At 36.1% G+C, this 23,056-nt stretch overlaps 2 protein-coding genes and 1 long non-coding RNA gene across 3 annotated transcripts; 1 reads left to right on the forward strand and 2 right to left on the reverse strand.

The window, feature by feature from the left end:
- Positions 1–138: 138 nt before the first annotated feature.
- On the reverse strand, positions 139–6,681 carry LOC132141154 (E3 ubiquitin-protein ligase TRIM69-like). The gene is made up of 9 exons (XM_059550438.1): positions 6,533–6,681; positions 5,580–5,678; positions 4,314–4,415; positions 4,014–4,148; positions 3,690–3,827; positions 3,557–3,608; positions 3,361–3,387; positions 3,208–3,234; positions 139–1,999 (listed from the first exon to the last, which is right to left on the reverse strand). The coding sequence occupies exons 1-9, from the start codon at positions 6,590–6,592 to the stop codon at positions 1,440–1,442; spliced, it is 1,200 nt and encodes a 399-aa protein (XP_059406421.1). The 5' UTR covers positions 6,593–6,681; the 3' UTR covers positions 139–1,439.
- A 2,193-nt stretch (positions 6,682–8,874) lies between these two features.
- Positions 8,875–20,840, forward strand: LOC132141227 (uncharacterized). The gene is made up of 3 exons (XR_009433878.1): positions 8,875–9,021; positions 9,814–9,958; positions 20,562–20,840. It is a non-coding gene; the product is annotated as an uncharacterized LOC132141227 (long non-coding RNA).
- On the reverse strand, positions 10,988–21,971 carry LOC132141200 (uncharacterized). Its single transcript, XM_059550517.1, has 5 exons — positions 21,657–21,971; positions 20,654–20,763; positions 14,493–14,591; positions 14,067–14,237; positions 10,988–11,984 (listed from the first exon to the last, which is right to left on the reverse strand). Exons 1-5 carry the CDS (start codon positions 21,730–21,732, stop codon positions 11,799–11,801), a joined length of 642 nt encoding a protein of 213 aa, XP_059406500.1. The 5' UTR covers positions 21,733–21,971; the 3' UTR covers positions 10,988–11,798.
- Positions 21,972–23,056: the final 1,085 nt, after the last annotated feature.

Consider the following 23,056-nt stretch of genomic DNA (forward strand, 5'->3'; position numbering starts at 1 on the left):
ATTATAAATTCATCACTCTGAGCATATCAGACTCATCACCACTAAAATAAATGAATCTCATGATGCACACAATTACGTAATCTTTGCATTAAGCACACAAGCAACATTCGAAATAAAATCTGCATGAACACACAGGACTGAATTCACTTTGATTTATTATTCACATAAAGTGCATTTCATGTGTTGATTTGAGTTTGTCAAATGATAAAAAGTGCAGACAGAGCAGGCGAACACTGTGTTATAATAAGGTGCAGACAACAGCAGGTTCAGAAGGACCACAGAAGCAGCAGCTGAAAGAGATCCTACACTATCTTGATGGAAGTACTGGTTGTGAATGCTGTGGATCACTGTCAATCACTACGAACTGACCCAGTGGTTTATCTAATGCTAATGAGGTCTAGAACAATGGTTCTCAACTGGTTTAGCTTCAGGACCCAAGTTTTACATCAACTGACCCAACACATTTCTTTATTGCCCAAAAATAGTCCTTCAAATACGCAAACATCTTAATCATACTATAAACTGCTAAGACTCAAAATTTCACATAATTATTAACAAAGCAGCTAACAGGAAATGTACTCAGATGGTTGAACAAGGTTATGGCGGTGTTCTCTCAAAAGTCACAAACCAAAGTTCTTCCAGAAACATTAATAGAATATTCTTTTAAAGTCATCCGGACTTTAATAATGTTCTCAAAACATTAGCATGCAGAACATCATGTATAGACTGGATGTTCATCTAATTGTTGCTACTTATAGTTACAGTTTCAGACGGTTTCGAGAACATTTAAAATCGACATTCCCGTAATGTCTGCAAAATGATAAGATGGCATGTTCCCTTAATGTTTTCTCTAACGTTCACATAACCGTCTGTTTCGAAAAACATTTTCAATGCTTAATGAGTCGTTAGCAAAATGTTCTCAGAATATAGTTTCGATAGCTTGAATGGTATTGGCTGAAGAAATTTTTTTTTTTTTTTATTGTGGTTTGAAGTTTGATTGTTTCTCACCCAGTGGGAAACAACATTGCCCATGATTCTACAGAGAAAAATCTCCACCAATCGGGAAACTGAAACAAGCAAATCGTGCCAAAATAATTCTTTAGCACCCACCCACTACCATTAAGCACTGCAAATGACGTAATAGCTCACAAAGGCTCTCAAACTACTAAAATATTGTTATTAACTTGACTATGTCATTCACAATGCTTCATGGGATTGTAGACCTTTCTAAGCAGAGTTTGTAAAGTAACGAATCACCTCTTAGCAGATTGGTTTGGTTCATGACTTAAATCACTTCACAAATTCCCTATGGGTAAAAATACTAAGCAAAATACTTGCATTTGTGAACCTATCTGTACAAATGGCAACGCATTAAGCTCCAGTTGAGAACCACTGGTCTAGAGATTAAGCACTGGGCTCCGGTTGGATTGGGTTGGGTCTCAACCCCACAGGCAAATGGCGGGACACATGCAGTGGTTCCTGTTCCCGGGGGATCTGATCACCAGGTCTTTCACGATCTCCACCGTTCCGAACAGCGGGAAGAGCTTTTCGTCAAATGTCTCGTTGTAGGTGTAGACGTGGGAGTGGTTCTCCGCGTCGTAGAAGGACAGCTGGCCCTGGTCGTAGTCTAGGTAGATGCCAACCTTTCGAGGAATCAAGGCGGCCGGCAGGGCAGTGAACGGCACGGTGAGGGCCTTCAGCTCCGTGCCGCGCTCCAGACGCAGGGTCAGGTAGCCAGTGTTGGTGTTGAGGGACTTGAAGCCCTTACGCAAGGCGGACTCTTTGGCCACGCCGATGCGCCAGTCCATTTCTCCCACATCCACCTCCCAGTACTGGCGGCCAGAGGCGAAGCCTTCGGTTCCAACCGCACACCACCAACCGTCGAAGCGCTGGTGATAGTTGGGCTCATCTTTGCGCTCGAAACCGCAGCGCATGCGCTTCTCATCCTCGGAGATCAGCAGGTCAGGGTTGGCTGTGTCCAGGTCAAGGGTCACCTCCACTATGATGGAATGAATGGAAGGTTGTGACTAATGTGTAATCAGTTTTACAAACTATCAATCAACAGCTATGTTTCCATCCAAACATGCGAATTTTACTTATGCGCAAACCTGGAATATCACAAAAACATTTGCGAATAAACACTGTTTCCATCAAAAGAGTCACAAAAAAAACTGTGAACGAGATTGGTCCGATGCCAGTCAAACTATCCTGTCCCATAGCACAGTCACAAGACTTCTTCAATGCACATGAAGCAATTTATTCTGTAAATGTGTTTCTCATTTTTTCTTATCAGACAAAAAGTTGATCCTACTCAAACTTCACATGCTGTAAGATTTTTTTTTTACTTTTATGAATTTATGCGCGTCTTGGGGTTTCCGGTTTTATGTGATATTCCAAAATGTGCATAAAAATAGATGGATGGAATGGAAACAAAGCTAATGAAAATGGCTCTGTTTCAAAACCTAGAGAGCTGCCTATGTAGGCAGATTTTAGAAGGATCACAAAGATGGCAATGTACTATCTTCAGACAAAATTATAAATTCTTAACTCAACAATCTAAATTTTATGTATACTCTTTAGAATTAAGACCAAATTCTATCCACTTCACAAATACTATGTATACGTGTATGTGATACTATATTGTAATCCCCTAATGCATTATGACAAGATGGTGGATTACTTGAAATAGTAGGCTATTTTGGTAGCTTTCAGTTAAATTACAAGTATATAGTTCAATCTACAATTCTAAATTCATCAATTTTAGTTAGCATTTAAATATTTTGTTTAGGTAAGATTATATTTGAATTATTTTAATGAACACTTTTATTTAACATGGATGCATTAAATTGATGACAAATGTAAAGACATTTATAAAATGTAAAAAAAGGTTTCTATTTGAAATAAATGCTTTTCATTTGATCCTTCAATTCTTCAGCAAATCCTGAAAAAATGTATCATGTTTTCCAAAAACATATTAAGCAGCACAACTTTTTTCAACACTGATAATAATAATACATTTCATGAGTAACAAATCAGCATATTAATATAATTTCTGTAGGATCGTGTGACACTGAAGACTGAAAATTCAGCTTTGCATCACAGGAATAAATTACATTTTAAAATATATTCCCATACGAAACACTGATTTTAAATTGTAATAATATTACTGATTTGTACAGTATTAAAAAAAACATACAGACGTCTTACCTCCTGCTTCACTGATCCAGTCCCACACTAAATAAAAGAAAAGCAACAGTTAGCTCAAGTTCACAGTGAGTCTTAATATTCAATCTACCCTATAATTGCAAAACAGAATATCTATTCAAATTTTCAAAAGAGAAATATTAACACATGACTCACCCACATGAGGAATATATGGAGTGGCACCTAAGCCAAAAACAAAAAACAGAAGGGGCTCTCAGCAAGATATTTTAATACCAGGCATTATATTTTCGATACATGAACAAGGTTAGCCACAGCTAAAGTTGTTTACAGCACAACTGAAATAATTTTTCTTATATTCATGATGTTCAAGAAACTGACGAGATGATCAAACCTATTTTTTGGCTCCTCTGTTTCCACATAAGCCACTTCTGCGGAATCTTCTCCTAAACACACAAATCAATCAGATTTATGTTACAATAAATGAATTTGCCCTCTGAATTAAACTCATGTTGTTGTGTTCACACCTTGTCTAGTTCTTTGTTGATCAGCATCCAGAGCAGCAGCTCCATGGCCGACTGCAGGGTGGCCATCCGACCTTTCTTCCAGTGATTCTCAAAGTCATCCAAAGCCGCCACCACCTGCTCCCCAGGCCACACACTTTGCTACACAGCAAAGTGGGAATAAACGATGCAATTTTTGACACTCATAACATAACTGACATGCAACTGTTAAAGGAATAGTTCACACAAAAATAATAGAATTTAGAATGTTCCAATTAAAAACACGGGAACCCAGTGAATGTGTGTGTGTGTGTGTGTGAGTGTGTGTGTGTGTGTGTGTGTGTGTACCTCAGGTTGAGCCCTCAGGTCTTTGGTCCAGGTGAGAATGACTCTCCTGGCGCTCTCCATGTCCTGCTCACTGCTCAGAGCCAGATCCTTCCAGTCACTTCTCTCTGGCCATCCATCAGTCAGCATTGGTCTTTTCTGTTTGGATAATATTTGGTGACACTCTAGTTCTGGCAAGCTAGTGAGATGCCTACATAAGCAGCCTTTTAAGGAGTCCAAAAAGCATTCATTTGCAGCAATTTGGTTCCAATGGTTGCATTGGAAATAGAGTAAAGGTTTAATAGGTATAAATGAGTGTCTTGCCTTGCTCTCGAGGAGCGATGCCCACTCCAGAATGAAGGCCCTGCAGGTGAGAGAGGGCCACACGTCCTCACCCTGTGAGATGTTCTCCAACACCTCTGACCTCTACGGCCCCCAGGAGACAAGAAAACACACATGTGCCATCAGTTCAGGTCCTGAATTTGAATTTAAGTAGCAAATAGAACAAGGAATTGAATTTCACAAATGCAGAATATCTTAAAAATCAAGTAAACGTTACAACACGTTGAGGTCAACATCTGAAAACAACAGGGTTTGAAATGCTACCTACTGAAATTTAACTGCTATATTTTAAATTTCTGTTATCTTTCATTTATTTATTTAATTTTTTTATCAGAGAACACTGAAGAAATGTTCAACAACTGTCATTTAGCTAATTTGAGTTTTCAGGAGTTTTTAGTACATGATATTGCAATAAACATTAAAGTCTCCTGAACTTTAAAGTCTTTATTTATAGTAAGCGAACTAAATTAAACATCAAATCATAAAATGTTGCTAGTTGGTTTTAAATGTTTTTAAGTTAAGTTTTAAGTTAAATTCTATTTTCATATTACTGCAGATAATTTACAGCTAATTTAGTTTTTATGGAGAAATTAAATTTGAGATATATAAATATATATATAAAGGAAAGTAATTTTAAGTTAGTGAATATGTCATTAGCTGGGATTCCATCCAAAGTTGTGAATTTAACTTATGCGCAAAACTGGAATATCGCACAAAACATTTTCAAACAAGCAATGTTACCATCCAACGAGTCAAAGAGAACAAAATCGTCACTTCCTGATAAACCGGCACTATACATCATAAAAAAACTAGGAGAAGCTACTAAATATAATAATTGTCATATATAATAAATAACTTGCATCTCAGAATGAGCAGAAACAATGAATGTGGTTATTGCTTTCCGAGGTAGAAGCTGCTGTTTGGGAACGCAGTCGTTTAACAATCCTGAGAGGCAATTATACAGAAATACTTTGACGACAGACTTTGCTTGGGCATTTCTGAATGACCATATAACATTTCCATCTCCCGTTATTCTCATTAACCCATTTCGGAAAAAGTAAAATACCACCTCAAGCGAGCGTGAAAACTTTTTCGCGAATTAAGGCATTTTTATTCAAAATTCTGCGTTTCCATCACTCGATTCTGATGCAATACTTTAAAATGCGCATAAAGGCAGGGTGATGGAAACCCAGCTATTGAATGTCTCTTTCCGTCGCTCAAGATCCAGTTCAGTTTCAGAGGCTGTACCTGACAGACGCGTCCCAGATCCTTGGCCAGGTTGACAATGAACTGCTGGCTTTCGTCCAGTGGTTCTCTCTTCTCATTTTTCACCTTCTTACGAAACTCCTGAATGAATACATTCATTAAACGTTATATGGATCTTGGTGAATGCTAAAAATTCAAATCTATTTCAAGGCTAGTCTCAGTGATGGACAGCCCCCAGGCCCTATTCATGACACTCAAATTCATCAGATAAATCCATCTGTGCATATTACTTCTGGGTTGACAGAAATAGTCACACTTAACGACACATTAAAATGAAACAAACTGTGATCGGTCTCTTTTTTGGTCATTCTTTTTAAGTTTCTTGGCTGCACCTCCCTGCTGAAAAAAAAAACAATAGATACCATTATAAAATGTTAATGGTTTTGTTGGTTATAATGGGGCTTGTGTTGGTTTTAATGGACCCTGTGGGTTTGGTCGCCTTCTGGTGGCTTGTTAAAACCACTGAAACCTAATGGAATATGTCCCAAAACACACTACAGAGAATCATTTCTAATGGTTAAAAACTGATGGTTTATAATGATTATAATGGTATTGTATTGTTTTTTTTTTAGCAGAATGTGGACCAGAATGTATTTATGGTAAGTTAAGTTGTCTACGTGAAACTATTTCAGCATGTTGTCAGTTCAGTCAGGTTCGGGAAGGTTTTTCATTAAGGTTACAGCAAACAAACAAGAACAGTGGTTCATTCAGATGCAACTCATGCGTGGTCTACTTCCTGTGTCTTTGTCTCCTGTTAATGAGCAGCAGAAGACTCACAGCTATTGAAATCACTCACAATGACCAGCTAAAAGAGCCTTTTATCTCACTTTTCGACTAAAAGATAGACAAAACCTTTTGAAACAACACTTTCATTCTGTTTTTATATGTCACCGTATCTAAGATGAACAGACTGACAACATATTTGTGCAAGGCACCTTAAACTTCTCGGTGAGATTCTTGGTTGGTTCGACCAGAAACTGAAGACACTGCATCATGATGGCTGTGGTTCACACAAATCCTTCACCAGAGGAAATAACTACAGCAAAGACAGGAAATGACAAAGCTTTTCTGTCAAATTGTACAGGTCATTTAAAGGTTTTTTCTTACTGAGTGGTACACAAACCTAATTTAAACTTCAAAAACAATGTGTCCACCCGGCAGACTGCATGCTGACTTTGACAAGAGGTAATGATTAAACACTAAGAAGATATATAAGACTGACTATATGACCAAAACACTCACAACTTGCCCTTGAGCTGAATATAGCAAAGCTTCAGGAGTTCAATGTTTATACAACATACAACCACATCTTGAAAAATAAATGTGCTTAATTGTATTAAAAGGGGTACTAAAAAAGTATATATATGACTCTGGAGCACAAAAGCAGTCTTAAGTCGCTGTGGTACATTTATATCAATAGCCAACAATACATTGTATGGATCAAAATTATAGATTTTTCTTTTATGCCAAAAATCATTAGGATAAGATCATGCTCCATTAAGATATTTTGTAAATTTCCTACCATAAATATATCAAAACATAATTGTTTATTAATAATATGCATTGCTAAGAACTTCTTTTGTACAACTTTAAAACTGATTTTCTCAATATTTAGATTTTTTGCACCCTCAGATTCCAGATTTTTTAAATAGTTGTATCTCGGCCAAATATTGTCCGATCCTCATTTATTCAGCTTTTAAGAGATGTAAAAATTCTCAATTAAAAAAAAAACGGACCATTATGACTGGTTTTGTTGTCCAGGGTCACATTTTTCAAACTATATTTGGAGATTATATAATAATAAAATAAAAGGCCACTTTAAGTGCACTTAAAGATCATATACTTTTATGACTGTTATGAAACACTTAAGTACACTTTTTTTTTTATTTGCACTCTGTGATATGACAAACATTTCAAAAGAAATTACATTAAAGTATATTTTAGTTGATCATAAATGTTTGTCAGTACATTCAGCAGTTGATTTTAACCAAATTTCAAAGACAACAGAATTATAAAATTACATATTGATTATGAAGTCTTAAGTGGGTTGAAAAGCATTGAAAAAGTGGGTTTATTGTTTTGTTTTTGTTTGTTTGTTTGCTTGCAATGGCATTTAATATAAATGTAATTATAATATTTTTTTATTGAATGAAATATATATTATATTTAATTAAAATTAAATGTATGCATTTAGCAGACTTATAGTGCATTCAGGATAACAATTTTTACATATCTTGTGTTCTCAGAGAATCGAACCCCCGACCTTGCGCTTGATAACGCAGTGCTCTACCAATTGACCTACAGGAACACTATTTATATATAATGTTGGACATTAAGCTCACTAAAAAATAAATACTATGCAAAAGCTCATTTTGTTCAGTATTTCATTATTAGAGGACACGTGACTGAGGAGAGCACACGTGACTCAAAGCTGTGACGATCATGAGCAGCAGCGTGTGGTGGAGGATTATCCAAACAACAAGGTTAAAGACATTACAATCGAAATTATAGTAATAAAACATAGACAAAGAGGAAGAAAATAGCACCGCTGCTCATTTGGAGTAATTCTATCAGAAATTAAATCTCTTAAATCAGAGTCATTTCATATAGCTTAGATTAATGTTTTGTTTGATATTTTGATATTATACAGTATTCGAGCTAATACAACAAAATTCATATTAAATAATATGAAATGATTATAACTAAATCCCAATTATATCTGTTGTATCATTTCTGAGAACAGACGGGTAAGACTTTCAAAACTGTCTTAGACAAAATCGTCTAGGATGCTTTATTAAAAGGGCTCGTTTAAAATTTGATTTTACATGTCAGCATTGTTATAGAGTTCAAAAAGCATATATAAATACCATAGTGCATGTTAATATAATACAAATCTGATAAATGTAATTCTGCCACGCGTCTGGAGCTGAATGAATCCTGGAAGAGACGCATGACTTTGCTGCACTGCACAAGCTCTGTCATGTTTATTGATGATCTAATGCCCTTGAACGACATTCTCAAGTCAGTCCGAGTCCCAAACAACAGATCTGACATGATCTTCACACTGCGAGCGTGTGCATGTAAACAATGCCATGATGCGTTTTCATGACGCACATGAGAAAACATCGTGCTGCACGGTTTGCAAAAAATAGACATAGAGAAAATAAATCAGCATGCATATCATCATATGTCTTTGTGCATTCATCACTGTACCTGTGAGAGGTGTGCTGTGTCGCAGGATGAATCCTTCCACTGATAAAGTCGTGCAGAGAGTCAGAGGAGAATGAATGCTGCAGCGAATACTTGACCTTGTTTACATACAGTGACTTCGCAGAGCCGAGCACGAGCCGAGCGTCATTCGGGCTTTTCCGGAAAGAATGATGCGGAATGAAAGCGGCGCCATGTTTATTGTGGCCCAAAATAAGTGAGTGTTTATAAATGTTCTTTTCTTTTCTTTTCTTTTCTTTTCTTCGAACTTTATAAAAAGAAGAACATAGTTATATGGTCCTCAAAATCAAAAGTATGCTATAATAAATGTGAATAAACATGTGAATTTGATAATTTCGCCAAAGTTTATTTAATTATTCATGTATTGAACCACTTATGTCACCTACAGTATGCTTGCTGTCTGTGGAGGGTCAGAGAGCTCTCGGATTTCATGAAAAATATCTTAATTTGTGTTCTGAAGATGAACAAAGGTCTTACAGGTTTGGAGCAACATGAAGGTGAGTAATTAATGACAGAATTATAATTTTTGGGTGAACCAACCCCTTTAAGATTTGAAGAATTGCATAGTCAATGCATTTAAGCACACAAGGGTTACTAACAGTGAGTAACTTGCCTAAACTACTACTAAAAATAAAAACTTTCAGTGAAATAAAGGACAAATTCACATCTTTTCGTGTGTTCAGTGTGCAAAGAATGATGTCAGAATCAAGAAGGGTGAAGATGTTCGAAATCAAGCACTGTTCACTTCTGTTCCAGACTCCTACATTGTGTGCCATTGTGTTTTAACAGGAAGTCTTACACGAAGAAAGCAACTGTGTTGTGTTCAGAATCCCCTTAAAGAGCCAATTCAGTGTGATTAGCATCACTCTGCTGTTTAACGGGATCGCTGAGCTGAGATCTAATGAAGATGAATCCGCTGTCTTCTTCTGACTGACGTGTGTCATTCACTCTGTATTGTGTGTGTGTGTGTGTGTGTGTGGAGATTCAGGCTCCAGCTGTGCTGCTGCTGTGGACAGAAGACAAGCCTCTGTGGTGCCTCTCATTAGGACATCACTGAAGACAAGAGAGACTCTACAGGAGCTGAAGTTAGGCTTTAAACCGCTTCCAGGCATTCACAGCTCATTTGGTTGCAGGTAACTAAACAGGAATAAAGGGTCGTCTGTTTTAAGTTAGGAGGGTGAAAGTTGCTACTTCCTGAAGTGACCACTAGAAGACACAATTTCACTACAATTCTTAAGGATCCAGACGAAAGCTGTTGGTCTATAGGCCAAATGTTTTAAACATCAAGTATTTTAGAATAGAGTCTATTCTGCTCACTAATGCTGCATTGTTGTTGTTGTTTTTTTTTAAGATGCACTGGAAACAGTAATATTGCTAAATATAGTTGCAATTGAAAGTAACTGTTTTCTATGGGAATATATGTTAAGATGTGATTTATTCCTGTGATGTAAAACCCAATATTAAGCATCATCCCTCCAGTCTGCAGTGCAACCTATCTTTCAGAAATCATTATTAATGCTGCTCAACAAATGTTAATTATTGTTGGGAAGGTGTGCCCTTTTATATTTTTATGGAAAACATGATGCATTCAGGATTTTTTTGATAAATAAAGAGTTCAAAATAACATTATTTTTATTTGAAATATAAAAGAAAATTGTTATATTATGCATCATATGTCTTTACTTTGATCAACTAAATGCATCTTTTAGTGATCTTTTAATCAACACTCAGTTTTATTAAACATGTGAATCCCATGTGGGTTAATCATTGAGCGGATCTCCTGTTGATTCATGGTCAATACACTCATGCTAAATATATAATATAGTAACAGGTAAGATATTATTGCACAGTTCCATTTAGCCGTGACTATATCAAATCGCAGCACAACCTCTCAAATCTGCTTAATTCTTGTGGCCTAAGGAAAATATTTCTCATGTAGTTTTTGAAAGATGCAAATGCGTGCTCAGAGGGAAATGAGGACACCTGTGACCTCAGACTTGTTACACATCAAACTGCTTTCAAGCCATTTCAATTTGAATGCACACGTATCTGAAATCATATGCTCTGAGTAGTGTATTGACAGTAAAGGGAAGAAACCGAGGAAAATCTGATGATTCAGTGTGACCCAATCTCAGAAGAAACAAGTCCAAGTCTACGTAGTATTACTTCTGCAAACTGTACATTTAACATCTTTATTCACAGTGATACAATCGAGCGCATTCATAAATGGTTGTTTTAAAAAAAGAGAGATTCAACAAACAGAATCGCAGCAAAGCATCATTTGGTCCGACAAGGAACATGTACACAGAAAAAATGACCAGTTTGTTTAAAAACAGGATTGGATTAAAACTCTTCTCCATTCTCTCTGCCTAAAATAGTGATACAATTTCCCCGTAATGTACAAAAACATGGCTTCAAATCTTCATTATTTGTGTGCTTTAGGTCAGTACAGTACAACAGCTGCTACTTTGGTTTTAGATGAACTTAACATCTCTGAAAAATTCAACATGGAATCAAAATAGACTTTATTTATGGTTATAATAAATGTCACTAGTGTTATTTTTCATAAATGGATGTTATTCCCCCCCCAAAAAAGAAAAAACAACAACATTTTTTAAATCAAAATGAAATCAACATTCCCCACTTATGTATAAATGTAATAATATCATGGAATGTGACGTAATGTTTAGGCTTGGAAATATCTACAGCCAGTGTAATTCTATATAGTAGCAGTTTCATGTCATTTTTAACAGCGACAGAACTTAAACTCTTGCATATTCTTGTTCTTCTCTTCCCTTTTTCCAGTAGTGATGCAACATCCTTCTCCTCTCATCTTGTGCTTGTGCAAGTTATTGCATAGGTCAAGTCCGTCCCTATTTCGGTGTCTTTTGCAAGCAGAGCGGCTGCTCGTCAGGGTAGTGACAGCTCAACAGCTGCTGATCTCCTGCTGAGGACAGATTGTGTTCTTGTGCTTTAATTAACAGTGTGATTGGGATCCTGTGAGTCTGTGATTTGAGGTAGATCTTCATATGCAGGTAAATCTGTGTCTGGGACTGTAAGTGGTGTGTGAGGCGGCTCCTCCGTGGGTGCCAGGATGTCAAACGGGACATCAACGGACTGGACGGACTCACGAATGCTCTCCTCATACGTGGGAGGCGGCTGTGTAAAAGAAAAACAAAAACAGAGATAAAGCTTGACTTATGACACCACAAATCAACAGCTTGCACTAGAAAAATACCTCAGGCGCACTTCTCCATTTTGCATGTCACATTTGTGTGTGTGTGTGTGTGTGTTTAATCAAAATGTCGGTTTAGTTATTATTTGTGGCAGGACTCCTCTATTCTCCTAAAGAAATGGTTTACTCAGATATGTGTATTTGCTGAAAGTACTCGCATTGAAAATACTCAGGCAATACAAGATATAGATGTGTGTCTCTTCAGAACAGGTTTGGAGAAATATAGTGGATCCTCTGCAGTGAATGGGTGCCGTCAGAATGAAGCTCCAAACAGCTGATTAAATATGTGTTTCAGTTTTCTCTTGTAAACTGTGTTTGAGAATATTTTTCTCCTGATGCAGACAAGATGACCTTTTACTGGAGAACAAAATATTATTAATAAGGGACTTGTATTATCGATGGAAACAATGGTTAGAAGTTAAAAACTTTCACTTCACAAGATGTTAATTGATGGACTGGAGTGGTGTGGATTACAGTGATGTTTTATCAGCTGTTTGGACTCTCATTTTGTCGGCACCCATTCACTGCAGAGGATCCTTTGCTGAGCAAGTGATGTAATGATACATTCCTACAAATTTCTTCTGATGAACAAACAAACTCATCTACATCTTAGACGGCCTGAACATATCCAGTAGAAAACATAAAAATCTAGTTTCCTCGTATGATTCTATTATTATTTAACATTGCTAATGCTTATCAAGTGAATATATTCCCAAAGATAAAGACCTCTGCACTACGTTATTTCACAATACAGAGCTCGACATTTATTTAAATAAATTTAGTTGGCGATATCACTTTGCAGCAACTTCCTCCAGCCATTTTTTCTCCCTTTGGTTCTTTTTTCTCATAAGCTTTGAGCTCTGCGTCTGCCCTTTAGCCTTCTTAAAAAATCAGCCATTTTAAAGCAGACAACACCGCGGCGCCCAGCTGGAGAACCAGCTAATTAAGCTCAATAATAGGGTTAATGAGTGAACGATCCCCCCAGTGAATCCTGGGGAGTAAAGGAGAGGACAGACGGACAATGAGCCGTATTCTCCACTAATGTTTACCTTTGGAAATAGGCCGCTTTATAATGTTTGATGTGCATCAATTCCCATTAGCGTGTGTACTCATGCGTTTTCCTGGCGCTAAGTCAACCTCACAGGGCCTTGAAGCGCTCGCAGCAGCGCAGGTGAGGTCTGTGTGGCAGTGAATGTGTCCGCTTCTCAGATACGATCATGTTACGGAACAGAAAACTGTGGGTCATTCATATTAAAAATCTATTGTTATTAAATTCAGTCAGACTGCAGCTGCTGAGAGATGACACTGTTATAGCAGGGCTTTAGCAGAGTGACATCTGAGAGCTTCGAGTGGATGATGCCAATGTGTTTTCATCGTGACAATTGTGTGTTCAAATTTGAATACATGCATAAGAGGTCTTGTCAAACACGGCCATGAAAGCTGCATGTACAACAACTGCTTTAAAGAGCTTTTAAAGATAATCCACTTCTTTTTTTTAAAAAGCACTTATTATGGAAATAATGTGCTTAATTGCAAATTGAATGCTATGTTTTCAGACACTTAATTGCATTTTAAAGGTATTATAGTCCAAATTGAATATCTAATAAATAAAATACACACTATAGATGAATTACAATTAAGTACTTTACTGTACATGTGCTTTAGTATGTTAGTCAACATATCAAAATAAGTGTTCATCTTTAGTGCACTTTTTAGTGTACTTCGGTAACTGTCATGAAAGTGGCCCTCTTTAACTTATTTCATTAATACTATATTATCTGCAAGTATTTTTCCGATCTGAAGTACCCAACAAGTGGCACTCAACTGTACAGAACTGTTTACATTTGAAAATCATCTGGTAATACATGACCAATCCTATTTAATTCAATACAGTTTTTGATAATTTAATGAGTATCTGCGAAATCTACGTTCATTTCTATTTAGCGTTGTACTCTGAGGACAGTAAAATGCCAGCCGGTCATCTGTAGATGTAGACTGTTTCTGACCTCTGTCTCGACAGATCCGCTCAGGCCGAAGCGGTCGGCTATCATCATGTGGATCTGCCGCTGGCGGTCTTTCTTGCGGACGCTCTCGTACGAGGGCAGACGAGGAAGAGGAGGCTCCAGCGGGGAAAGGTAGTAGCTGCTCGGCACACCGATCAGGAACAACGAGCCCGACTGGCAAACACAAGCAGAAACAAAACATGACGATCGGACTATTTCTAGAACGTTTCCCCCTCATGTTGTTTCAAACCTGTATATACTGTTCTCTTTTCTAAGAAATACATAGAAGAGAAGTAGAAGACATTTCCATTCAGGAAAAGTGTTTTGATGCCTATTGGTCATACAGGTCTATAACGACATGAAGGTGAGTAAATGAAGGCGGATATGATAATGGGTGAAGGATGCAGATTTAAATAGATTTGCTCTTACCCGTGCATTCACGTTATCAAGACCGCTGTCATGTGTTTGCTCCGCATCAGAAGAAGCTACAAGAGTCTGTCTGCTGTTGTAGTACTGAGGAGGAGATTCCTGTTCAATCGAGAAATTATTGATATCATCAATGATCATTCATTATACAACCATTCAAAACTTTGTATATATTCCATTGGTCTCAAATAGTTTGGTCACAGTTTAAAATGCATGGACGTCATTGCATCAGCTGACAATGTTTTTGTCAAAAAATATTAATTTGCTGCTTAAATTAAAATATATGCACTTGATTTGACATGTTAACATTTACTGGGAATGTATTCAGACACGTTCAGTTGTCCTTTCCGGAGGTGAGCCACCAGCAGAGTAGTTACAATGTTTACATACTGATTACATGTCAAAGCATCACCAATCATAGTTTAGAGTCTCACACCCTCTTCTTTGTTTGCGTAATGTCTCTCCTCCTCTTCCTACATCTGCAATGGCAGAGCCAGACCTCTGGATGGTCATAAATTATGTTGCTAAAGAGATGGACCACCAAGTAACTTCCTCCCCTCCCATGCAGGACTAGATTAGGCAGGCGGACCCGCGTGAGGCCGAGGAATTCCTCCAGCTCAGCCGGACACTCTGTGATTACCCCACACCTAAATAGAAGGCTTTGTGTCCCGGGACAATACAGCGTCTTACTGCGTCATCAGGGCCCTGGGTAACAAACCCCACACTGGCGTTTTAAAGGTCTGCCTCTGTTTTGCACCCTTGTTTCTGCAGGTACTAGTAAACGAGTGCACTCCATTTAATAGCCCACATGTCACCCGGACACTGCTACGAGTCACATCAGGCCAAAACATGCAGAGAAGGGTTAACCAGGGCAAAGTGACAAAACATCAAAGCACGGTCAAAATTACAAGAAAAAAAAAAAGAAGAAATTTAATTTTGGACAAAAAGAGTAGGCTCCAATGTCTATGTCCAAACATTTTAAGACATATTTTAAGTGTTTTCTTTTTTTTACTTTTGGGGGTAACGCATTTTTTACCCACATTATCTGCCATTACTTTGATATGTCTGGACATTTTATATTTGAGTAATTAATTTCCATTATTGCATTAGTAGTGAATTTTTGTTTTGTCCATTTAAAAGTAATAATGTAAAATGAAAAGTTTACTTTAAAGTACACTTTAAATCTTTGTTTTTAATCATTATTTTGTTGACTAACATGCTAAAGCACACATAAAGTACTTGATTACAAAACTTTATCATTACAAAGGTTTAATTAAAAATGTATTTAAATACACAACATACACATTTCAATAGAAATGACATTATTTTAATTGACCACAGTTCCTTGTAAGTACATTCAGCAGTTTACTTGAACCACAATAGCCTCAATAACTTTTATAATTATTTCATATAAAGTATCATATTTTCTATATAAAGATGTTTAAGTCCTACTGTACTTAAGTGTGTCTAAAAACACTCTTACCTTAAACAAACTGAATTTAATATTAATTTAAACTGTATTACAACTTGCAATTAGTTTGTAATAAAGTGTCCAAAAACATTACACTCAGTTTACACTTTTATAATTTAAAAGTATATTGTGTCTGTAATAAATACTATTTTATATATATATATATATATATATATATATATATATATATATATATATATATATATATATTCTAAAGCGTACTTCTTTTTCACAAGGGATGGCTACATTTTTATTTAATAAAGATTATATTTTGTAATAAAAACAGCCATTTTTATTATTCCACTTGAATAAATGGACAACATTTTTATAACAATACAAACAAATCTTATTACTTATGTTACATGCATATAGTAATTATAACAAATTATGCATAATTGCATGCAAGTAACCCCAAGCCAAACACTAATTCTGATTTCTAACCCTAACCATGTAGTTAATTAATATTACTCAGTACTTAAATGTATAAATACACTGTAATAAGAACACCTTAAAATAAAGTGTAACCAAAAAGTGTCCTGTTAAAGGTGAAAAATGCCCCTGACAATCATTTAGGCAAGTATCATCCCTCTATAAAGCTCGGACCCTAATCTGTGACGCTGGTGAGGACTTGAACACAAGCTCTGACGTCACTCACGGTGACGTGTCTTGACCTTTCCCAGCACCCCCCCCATTCGGGACTCTGGGAGACACGTTTAGTAAATGTGAGGTCAGGGGTCAACTTCCCTCGCTGCTTCGCACTTTCAACAGTCTCGGAGTCCCCCCCGAAAAGAGAGACGTCCTTTTGTTTACTCCTCTGATTCAGGCAGTGTGAAAAAGCAAAAGCGTGTAAAATCAGTCCTGAAGTCGGGGGAGGACCTCATCGACAGTGTGCCTTTTTCAGTGCCTGACTGAAAGTAAAACCTTTGTCTCCTCTGATCCCCCACCGAAACACAGCCTCTAATGATCAGATGGCGAAGACTCTTCAGGAAGAGGACATATGTGTGACCCTGGAGCAAAAAACCAGTCTTAAGTCCAGGGGTATATTTGTAGCAATAGCCAACAATACAGTGTATTAGTCAAAATTAGCAATTTTTCTTGTATGCCAAAAATCATTAGGATATTGAGTAAAGATCATGTTCCATTAACGTGTAAATTCCCTACCGTAAATCTATAAAAACTAAATTATTGATTAGTAATATGCATTGCTATGAACTTCATTTGGGCAATTTTAAAGGCAATTTTCCTCAATATTAAATGTTTTTTGAACCCTCAGATTCCAGATTTTAAAATACATCAATGGAAAGCTTATTTATTCAGCTTTCAGATGATGTATAAATCTAATTTTTTTAAAAACTGACATTTATGACTGGTTTTGGGTCACATACAGTAGATGTCTCAAAATGATTGAAGTTTCTATTATAGCAGGTAAGTTAGTTTATTAAATGCCATGCAACATTAGAATTTTACCATGTTAAAACTTGATTTCTTCTTCTTCAACACTTTTAAAGTAAATAAGAGTTTCTTCACAGTGATGCCAAAAAAAAGAACCATTTTGGTTCCCCAAAGAACCTTTCAGTAAACAGTTTTTAAATGAACCACTTTTTTAGGGTCAAGAACATTAGAAAAATCCATAGAACCTTTTGTGGAATGGAAAGTCTCCATGGATGTTAATAAATAGTTTAATAAATAAAAGTAAAAAGAGTAAATATAAGTATATGAGATTATTTTATCCATTTAATTATTCGCAGGAAAATCCTAATTGACTTCTCAATCATGTAGTCCACATAAACTACTCGTAAGCTCACATTCAAGTTAAACCAGCATTTATTTTATTTTTCTGTTTCAGAAATCTGATATACTGTATACCTTCGGATATACTGTATGTCATTATATGAAAAAAAAAAAGGAATGTCGCTAATTCTGTTTCTTCGCCAAAGGGGTTAGTTCACCCAAAAGTTCATATTTTGTGATGAATTACTCATTTTGTTCCAAACCCGTGAGATCTCCTTTTAAATTGAGATATTTTGGATGAAATCCGAGAGCTTTCTGACCCTCCATAGACAGCAACGCAACTGACACGTTCAAGAGCCAGAAACGTATTGAAGACATTGTTTAAAATAGTAAATATGTGACATCGGTGGTTCAACCGTAATGTTACGAAGCTACAAGAATAATTCTGTGTGCAAAGAAAACAACAATAATGATTTTATTCAACAATTTCTTCCCTTCCGTGTCAGTCTTCGACGCACATTCAAGTACCACGACGCATGCGTGTGATGCTGCTGCGGTTTTTAAATTGTTTAATAAAGTTATGTTTGTTTGAAACGAAATAAAGACTGGGAGAGTCATCTGGAACATAACGATAGTGACACTGAAGTCATGGTTTGCATGTAAACTAGTAAAACTGCTTATTTCAGTTAACTGATCTTCGCTAGTGTGTGCATGTCAGTATGCTTCAGGTGTGTTTGATCTGAGATCCGCCTGGTTTCAATATAGTGGCCACTCCTAAAACTTTCTTGTGTGTATGTGGTCAAACATCACAGACCTCTTCTGTGCCTCATTTAACCAGTACCTCACATCTGTCTTCACCACAGTTGAACTAACAGACAGTTTCTGCATTTCCTCTTTGTGGGAGGAAGAATGTGGAGGCAGTTTCCCTGTGTTGCTAAGATAAGGTTAAACTGCTCTCAGAGGGGAACGGTTCAGGTTGAAAGTGAACAGGAAAAGGAAATGGATGAGATATAACTTGAGGGTAAGTCACAAAGTGTGAGGGATCTGCTTTACGACCAGAAAACAGCAGATAAACGCAGCGAATTAGTGCTGTCGGACGATTATTCACATCCAAAGTAAAAGCTTTTGTTTACATAATCTATGTGTGTATACTGTGTGTTATGCATTTTGAAATACACAGACATACAGTATATATTTAAGAAACAAATATGTAACATTTATGTTACGAGTTAATATGTAATTGATTAAGAAATTAACTAATGAATCACTGTAGTTGGATTACTTTTCCCATAAAAAAGTAAGGGATTACAGTTACTTCTGATGTAATTACATTAAATACTGTATGGACTCATAGTAGATTTAACATCAAAATGTAACATGATGTCAAAATATGTTTTTAATGTAACCTTCTCTCTTTAAAAATGCAATTTAAAAAAAATTTTTTTTAGTTTAGTACACGTCTATTGTTGAGGTTGATAAGGGATTTAGAAAGTGATTAATACTAAGTAATGCAATACTTTTTAGAGCAAGTAATTAGTACTGTAATCTAATTACATGTAATTAATGGCAAGTAATTAATTACATTTTAGAGCAACTTTCCTAACACTGCTTGCAGATAATATATTAATGAAATTAGTAACCACTAAAGTGAACATGATACACTTTTTGTTAAGTGTATGTAAATTAAACATACAAAAAGATGTTAAAAGTACAAAGTTCTACCTAAGTAGGTCAAAAAGCACTCTAAAGTCAAATGTATCAACGTTTACGTTTAATTGCACTTAACATGCAGTTAAGTGTCTGAAAACTTTACATTCAGTTCACATATTAGTATATTCTTTAAAAGTGTCTTATTTCCATAATAGGTTCTCTTTTTAAAAGTGTGCAATGGCAGACATCTTCACACTGGAGTTTTACTCCTGTTTAATATCTGATTACTGTGTAACTTTCCGTGGGCGCTGGTGACTGTCATAGTCAGGGGAACGGTCATGCTGTTTAGTTCTCCTCTCTAACAGAACCGAATGTTTAGATGCTTCACAGAACCGACTCGCATGCATCTGGACACTTCAGGTTTAGATGTCCGATACTGTTTCTCTTCTTACAGTTGTCTAAAACTGGTATTGCTTTTTGGTCCTGAGTTAAATCTTTTTGATAACTTCTTGCTTGCGTTGCTTGTGATCATCTGTTTTGCTTGCGATCATAGCTGACGTTAACAATACAAGCTCCCCGTGCGCTGAGTCACAGTGTTTGGCACAGCACATGATAAAGCTCTTGAAAGTTCAGCACAGTTAGGAAAAAAGATAATATGTAATCTCTGTTTGTGTGTAAGTGTACCAAACATTGATAACTCAGATGCTAGGAGACGTTCTTCATTTGCTAAATTATCAAACTAGGGCACATGTACAGTAACACTTTAACTGCATTTGATACTTTCTGTCCACCTTTGTGGAAAAGAAGCGCATGCAGTTGCATTGAACTTGTAGTTCACGTCAGGTGTATTTTTAAATAACTTGCGTATAATATATTAATGAAATAAAGGTTTACCTAAACAGAGACGCTTTCGTGACAATGTCTCACGATATACTTTATAAATATAAGTATAGTTTTTAATTGTAACACTTTAACTACATTTTTTTTTACTATTTTCCTACCTTACTTGGCAAACAGCTAAAAATGAATAATTTAATGTCTCATTAGAAAGGAAAATCACAGACGATATCTCATTAATGTCTTAATTCTCCCTCATAGGCAGTAATGAAGACTTGCACACTATGAACATCAATATGAACTTAAGCATTTCCCATTGCTCCAAGACCAAAGAGTCACTATCATTTTATAAGCCATCAATTGTCTCATTTTTGTCTTTTTAGGAGAAACATCTGAGGCAGGGCTGATCCTTAATGTGACTTAACTGAGAACTGGAGTCCTTGAAGAATGGAAGTATGAAGTATGAAAGTCTTACCATGTCAGGATGAGATTCCTGAAGAGCCCTCATTTTGCAGCAGAGAGGAACCTTCCGGTACAGGATCAACAGCAGCACCACGATCATGAAGAAAAACACCAGACAACAAACTGAAAAAGACCACAGACAACACTCATCGCTCAGATCTGTAACCTCGAGATTTGGAAATGTAGGCACTATTTATATTTCTATACAACACTAATTTCAGAGAAAGCACACTTAAATCATATATATATATATATATATATATATATATATAAGAAGGAACTTTTGCTATTCAGGGATAAATTTATTTGATCAAAGATACAGAAAAAAAAAGTACAATTGTGAATTATTATTGCAATTTTTAATAACTGTATTCTATTTGAATGTACTTTAAAATATAATTTATTCCTGTGATGCAAATCTGAGTCAGCGTCATTACTGGGGTCTTCAGCATCACATGATCCTTCCCAAATCATTCTGATTAATTATCAATCTTGGAAACAGTTGTGCTGCTTCATTTTATGTATTTATCTAGAACCTGTGATACTTTTGTCAGGATTCTTTGATGAATAAAAAAAAAAAAAAAAAAAACACAGCATCTTCCAAACAGAAAACTTTTCTAACAATAGGTCCTTACTTTCACTTTTTACACACTTTTTTTTATTCAGCAAGCATTTGTTTTTTTTATAATGTTATATATATATATATATATATATATATATATATATATATATATATATGCACACACTCAGTTTACACATTTTCCAAATATTGTTATTATGATTAAAGATGACTCTCTATCTCTGTATTAATAGAAAACTTTAAGACCTTGTATTGTCATTTATACAGTTTATTAATTTTAAAATTAGATAATACTACCTGTAAAACAAAACGAATTATTATTATTTTTTTTATTTTTTTTTACATCATCGCCACATCATTAGTCCACTTAAGACACTGAACACGGGTTTTTGGGAAAGACGATATCTATTTGTAATAACAACAGCTTGGTACTCACATGCCCCCACGACGACGGTCCTCTGGTCCGCGGAGGAGCTCGCGGAGGGGACTTTTGGGGACACAGTGCTGGACATCTCTGATAAACACAGCTGTTCTTCCGAGAGACCCAAGCTGCCTCAGAGCAAGTCACCAGAAGAGGAGTGTTTCTTTCTTTCTCTCCAGCCTCATTTCTAGAGTTGAGAGTGAGTTGAATCCCAGGACTTCTGCTGAGTGAGTGTTACTGAGGGTCAGTCACGACTCACATCCTGACCGGACTAGTCCTCGCGAGCCGAGCAGAGGAGACACTGTTGCCATCACCAAACACACCGATACATCCCACTACGGCGAAGGCGAAGGCTCATGAATAGTAATGAGCTTCGTGACTGGACGCTGCGGAAGGGTTGCTGCGCGACGGTTGCATGGGTTAATTAATATTCATGAGTGTAGCCTTCATCGTAGTAGGATTCGTTCGTTTTGTGGTCAGGAACATTTGAAATAGACTAAAATACAGTTGTGATTTGTTGATGTGCTAGCAGGGAAATATATAAATAAACATAATATATTTTTAAATAAAATAATAAATAAAATCCCTAATATGGCAGACTTTGTACCGTTTCGCTTAACTTCACGAGCTGATACATTCCACGCGCAGCGGTTGTCTTGGAGACGGGCAAGACTTTGCGCTTTTAAAGTGCGCCGCCCAACGGCACAATACAACTAATACACGTCAAAAGATTTGTATTAGGATTTTTTCAAAATTTTTAATTCTTTATTTGTAGACAACCATTTAATTGATTTAATGGAGACTTGTCATAGCACGTGCATATCATTGCTCTTTTGTTGTTTTTGATTGCTTCTTTTGTCATTATTTATGAGTCGCTTTGTACAAAAGCGTCTGAATACATGTAAATATAAATTTAATAAATCTAGCTGTTGATAAGAACATCTGATGATTCGTGTATTAAGTGTTTATTTATTAGTTCTTTATGAGTTTGTGAATATGTTTCGGAACTTTGTGTACTTTAAAAACTAAACAGAACGTCAGAAACCTCAAGTCTTTGGCTCTTTATCTCAAAATATTTCGTCATTAATTTAATGTATTTTTATTTGATGTCTTTTTGCGATTCTAGTTATTCGCCCTTATTCTTGCTATTTTTGTTGTTGGGTATAATTATTATTATTCAGGTTGATTATTCGAATTATTTATTAAATAAAAACATTAAGTAAAAAATTACTTATTCTACATTCTCATAAACAATCATGAAGTTGTGAATCATGTGCTTATTATAATTTTTTTGAGATACTGACTCTCAATTTGATTCAGTCGAATCAGAATCATTTGGTTAAAAGACTCTGAACCATGATGCTTTCTCAAGGGGCACTGATCGAATCATCGTCTGATTCACAGAGTCGACTCCC

The sequence above is a fragment of the Carassius carassius genome, chromosome 1 (assembly GCF_963082965.1).
Source record: "Carassius carassius chromosome 1, fCarCar2.1, whole genome shotgun sequence".
Taxonomy (NCBI): domain Eukaryota; kingdom Metazoa; phylum Chordata; class Actinopteri; order Cypriniformes; family Cyprinidae; genus Carassius; species Carassius carassius.

Excerpts from the sequence above, each read along its gene's own strand:
- LOC132141154 (XM_059550438.1), bottom strand. The coding sequence starts at position 6,592 with ATGATGCAGTGTCTTCAGTTTCTGGTCGAACCAACCAAGAATCTCACC. Across the intron at positions 3,828-4,013 it reads ACCTGAGGGCTCAACCTGAG|CAAAGTGTGTGGCCTGGGGA; the intron begins GTACACACACAC and ends TTTGCTGTGTAG. Across the intron at positions 3,388-3,556 it reads ACAGAGGAGCCAAAAAATAG|GTGCCACTCCATATATTCCT; the intron begins GTTTGATCATCT and ends TTTTTGGCTTAG.
- LOC132141200 (XM_059550517.1), bottom strand. The coding sequence starts at position 21,732 with ATGTCCAGCACTGTGTCCCCAAAAGTCCCCTCCGCGAGCTCCTCCGCG. Across the intron at positions 14,238-14,492 it reads TTGATAACGTGAATGCACGG|TCGGGCTCGTTGTTCCTGAT; the intron begins GTAAGAGCAAAT and ends TGTGTTTGCCAG. Across the intron at positions 11,985-14,066 it reads GCGGATCTGTCGAGACAGAG|CCGCCTCCCACGTATGAGGA; the intron begins GTCAGAAACAGT and ends TCTTTTACACAG.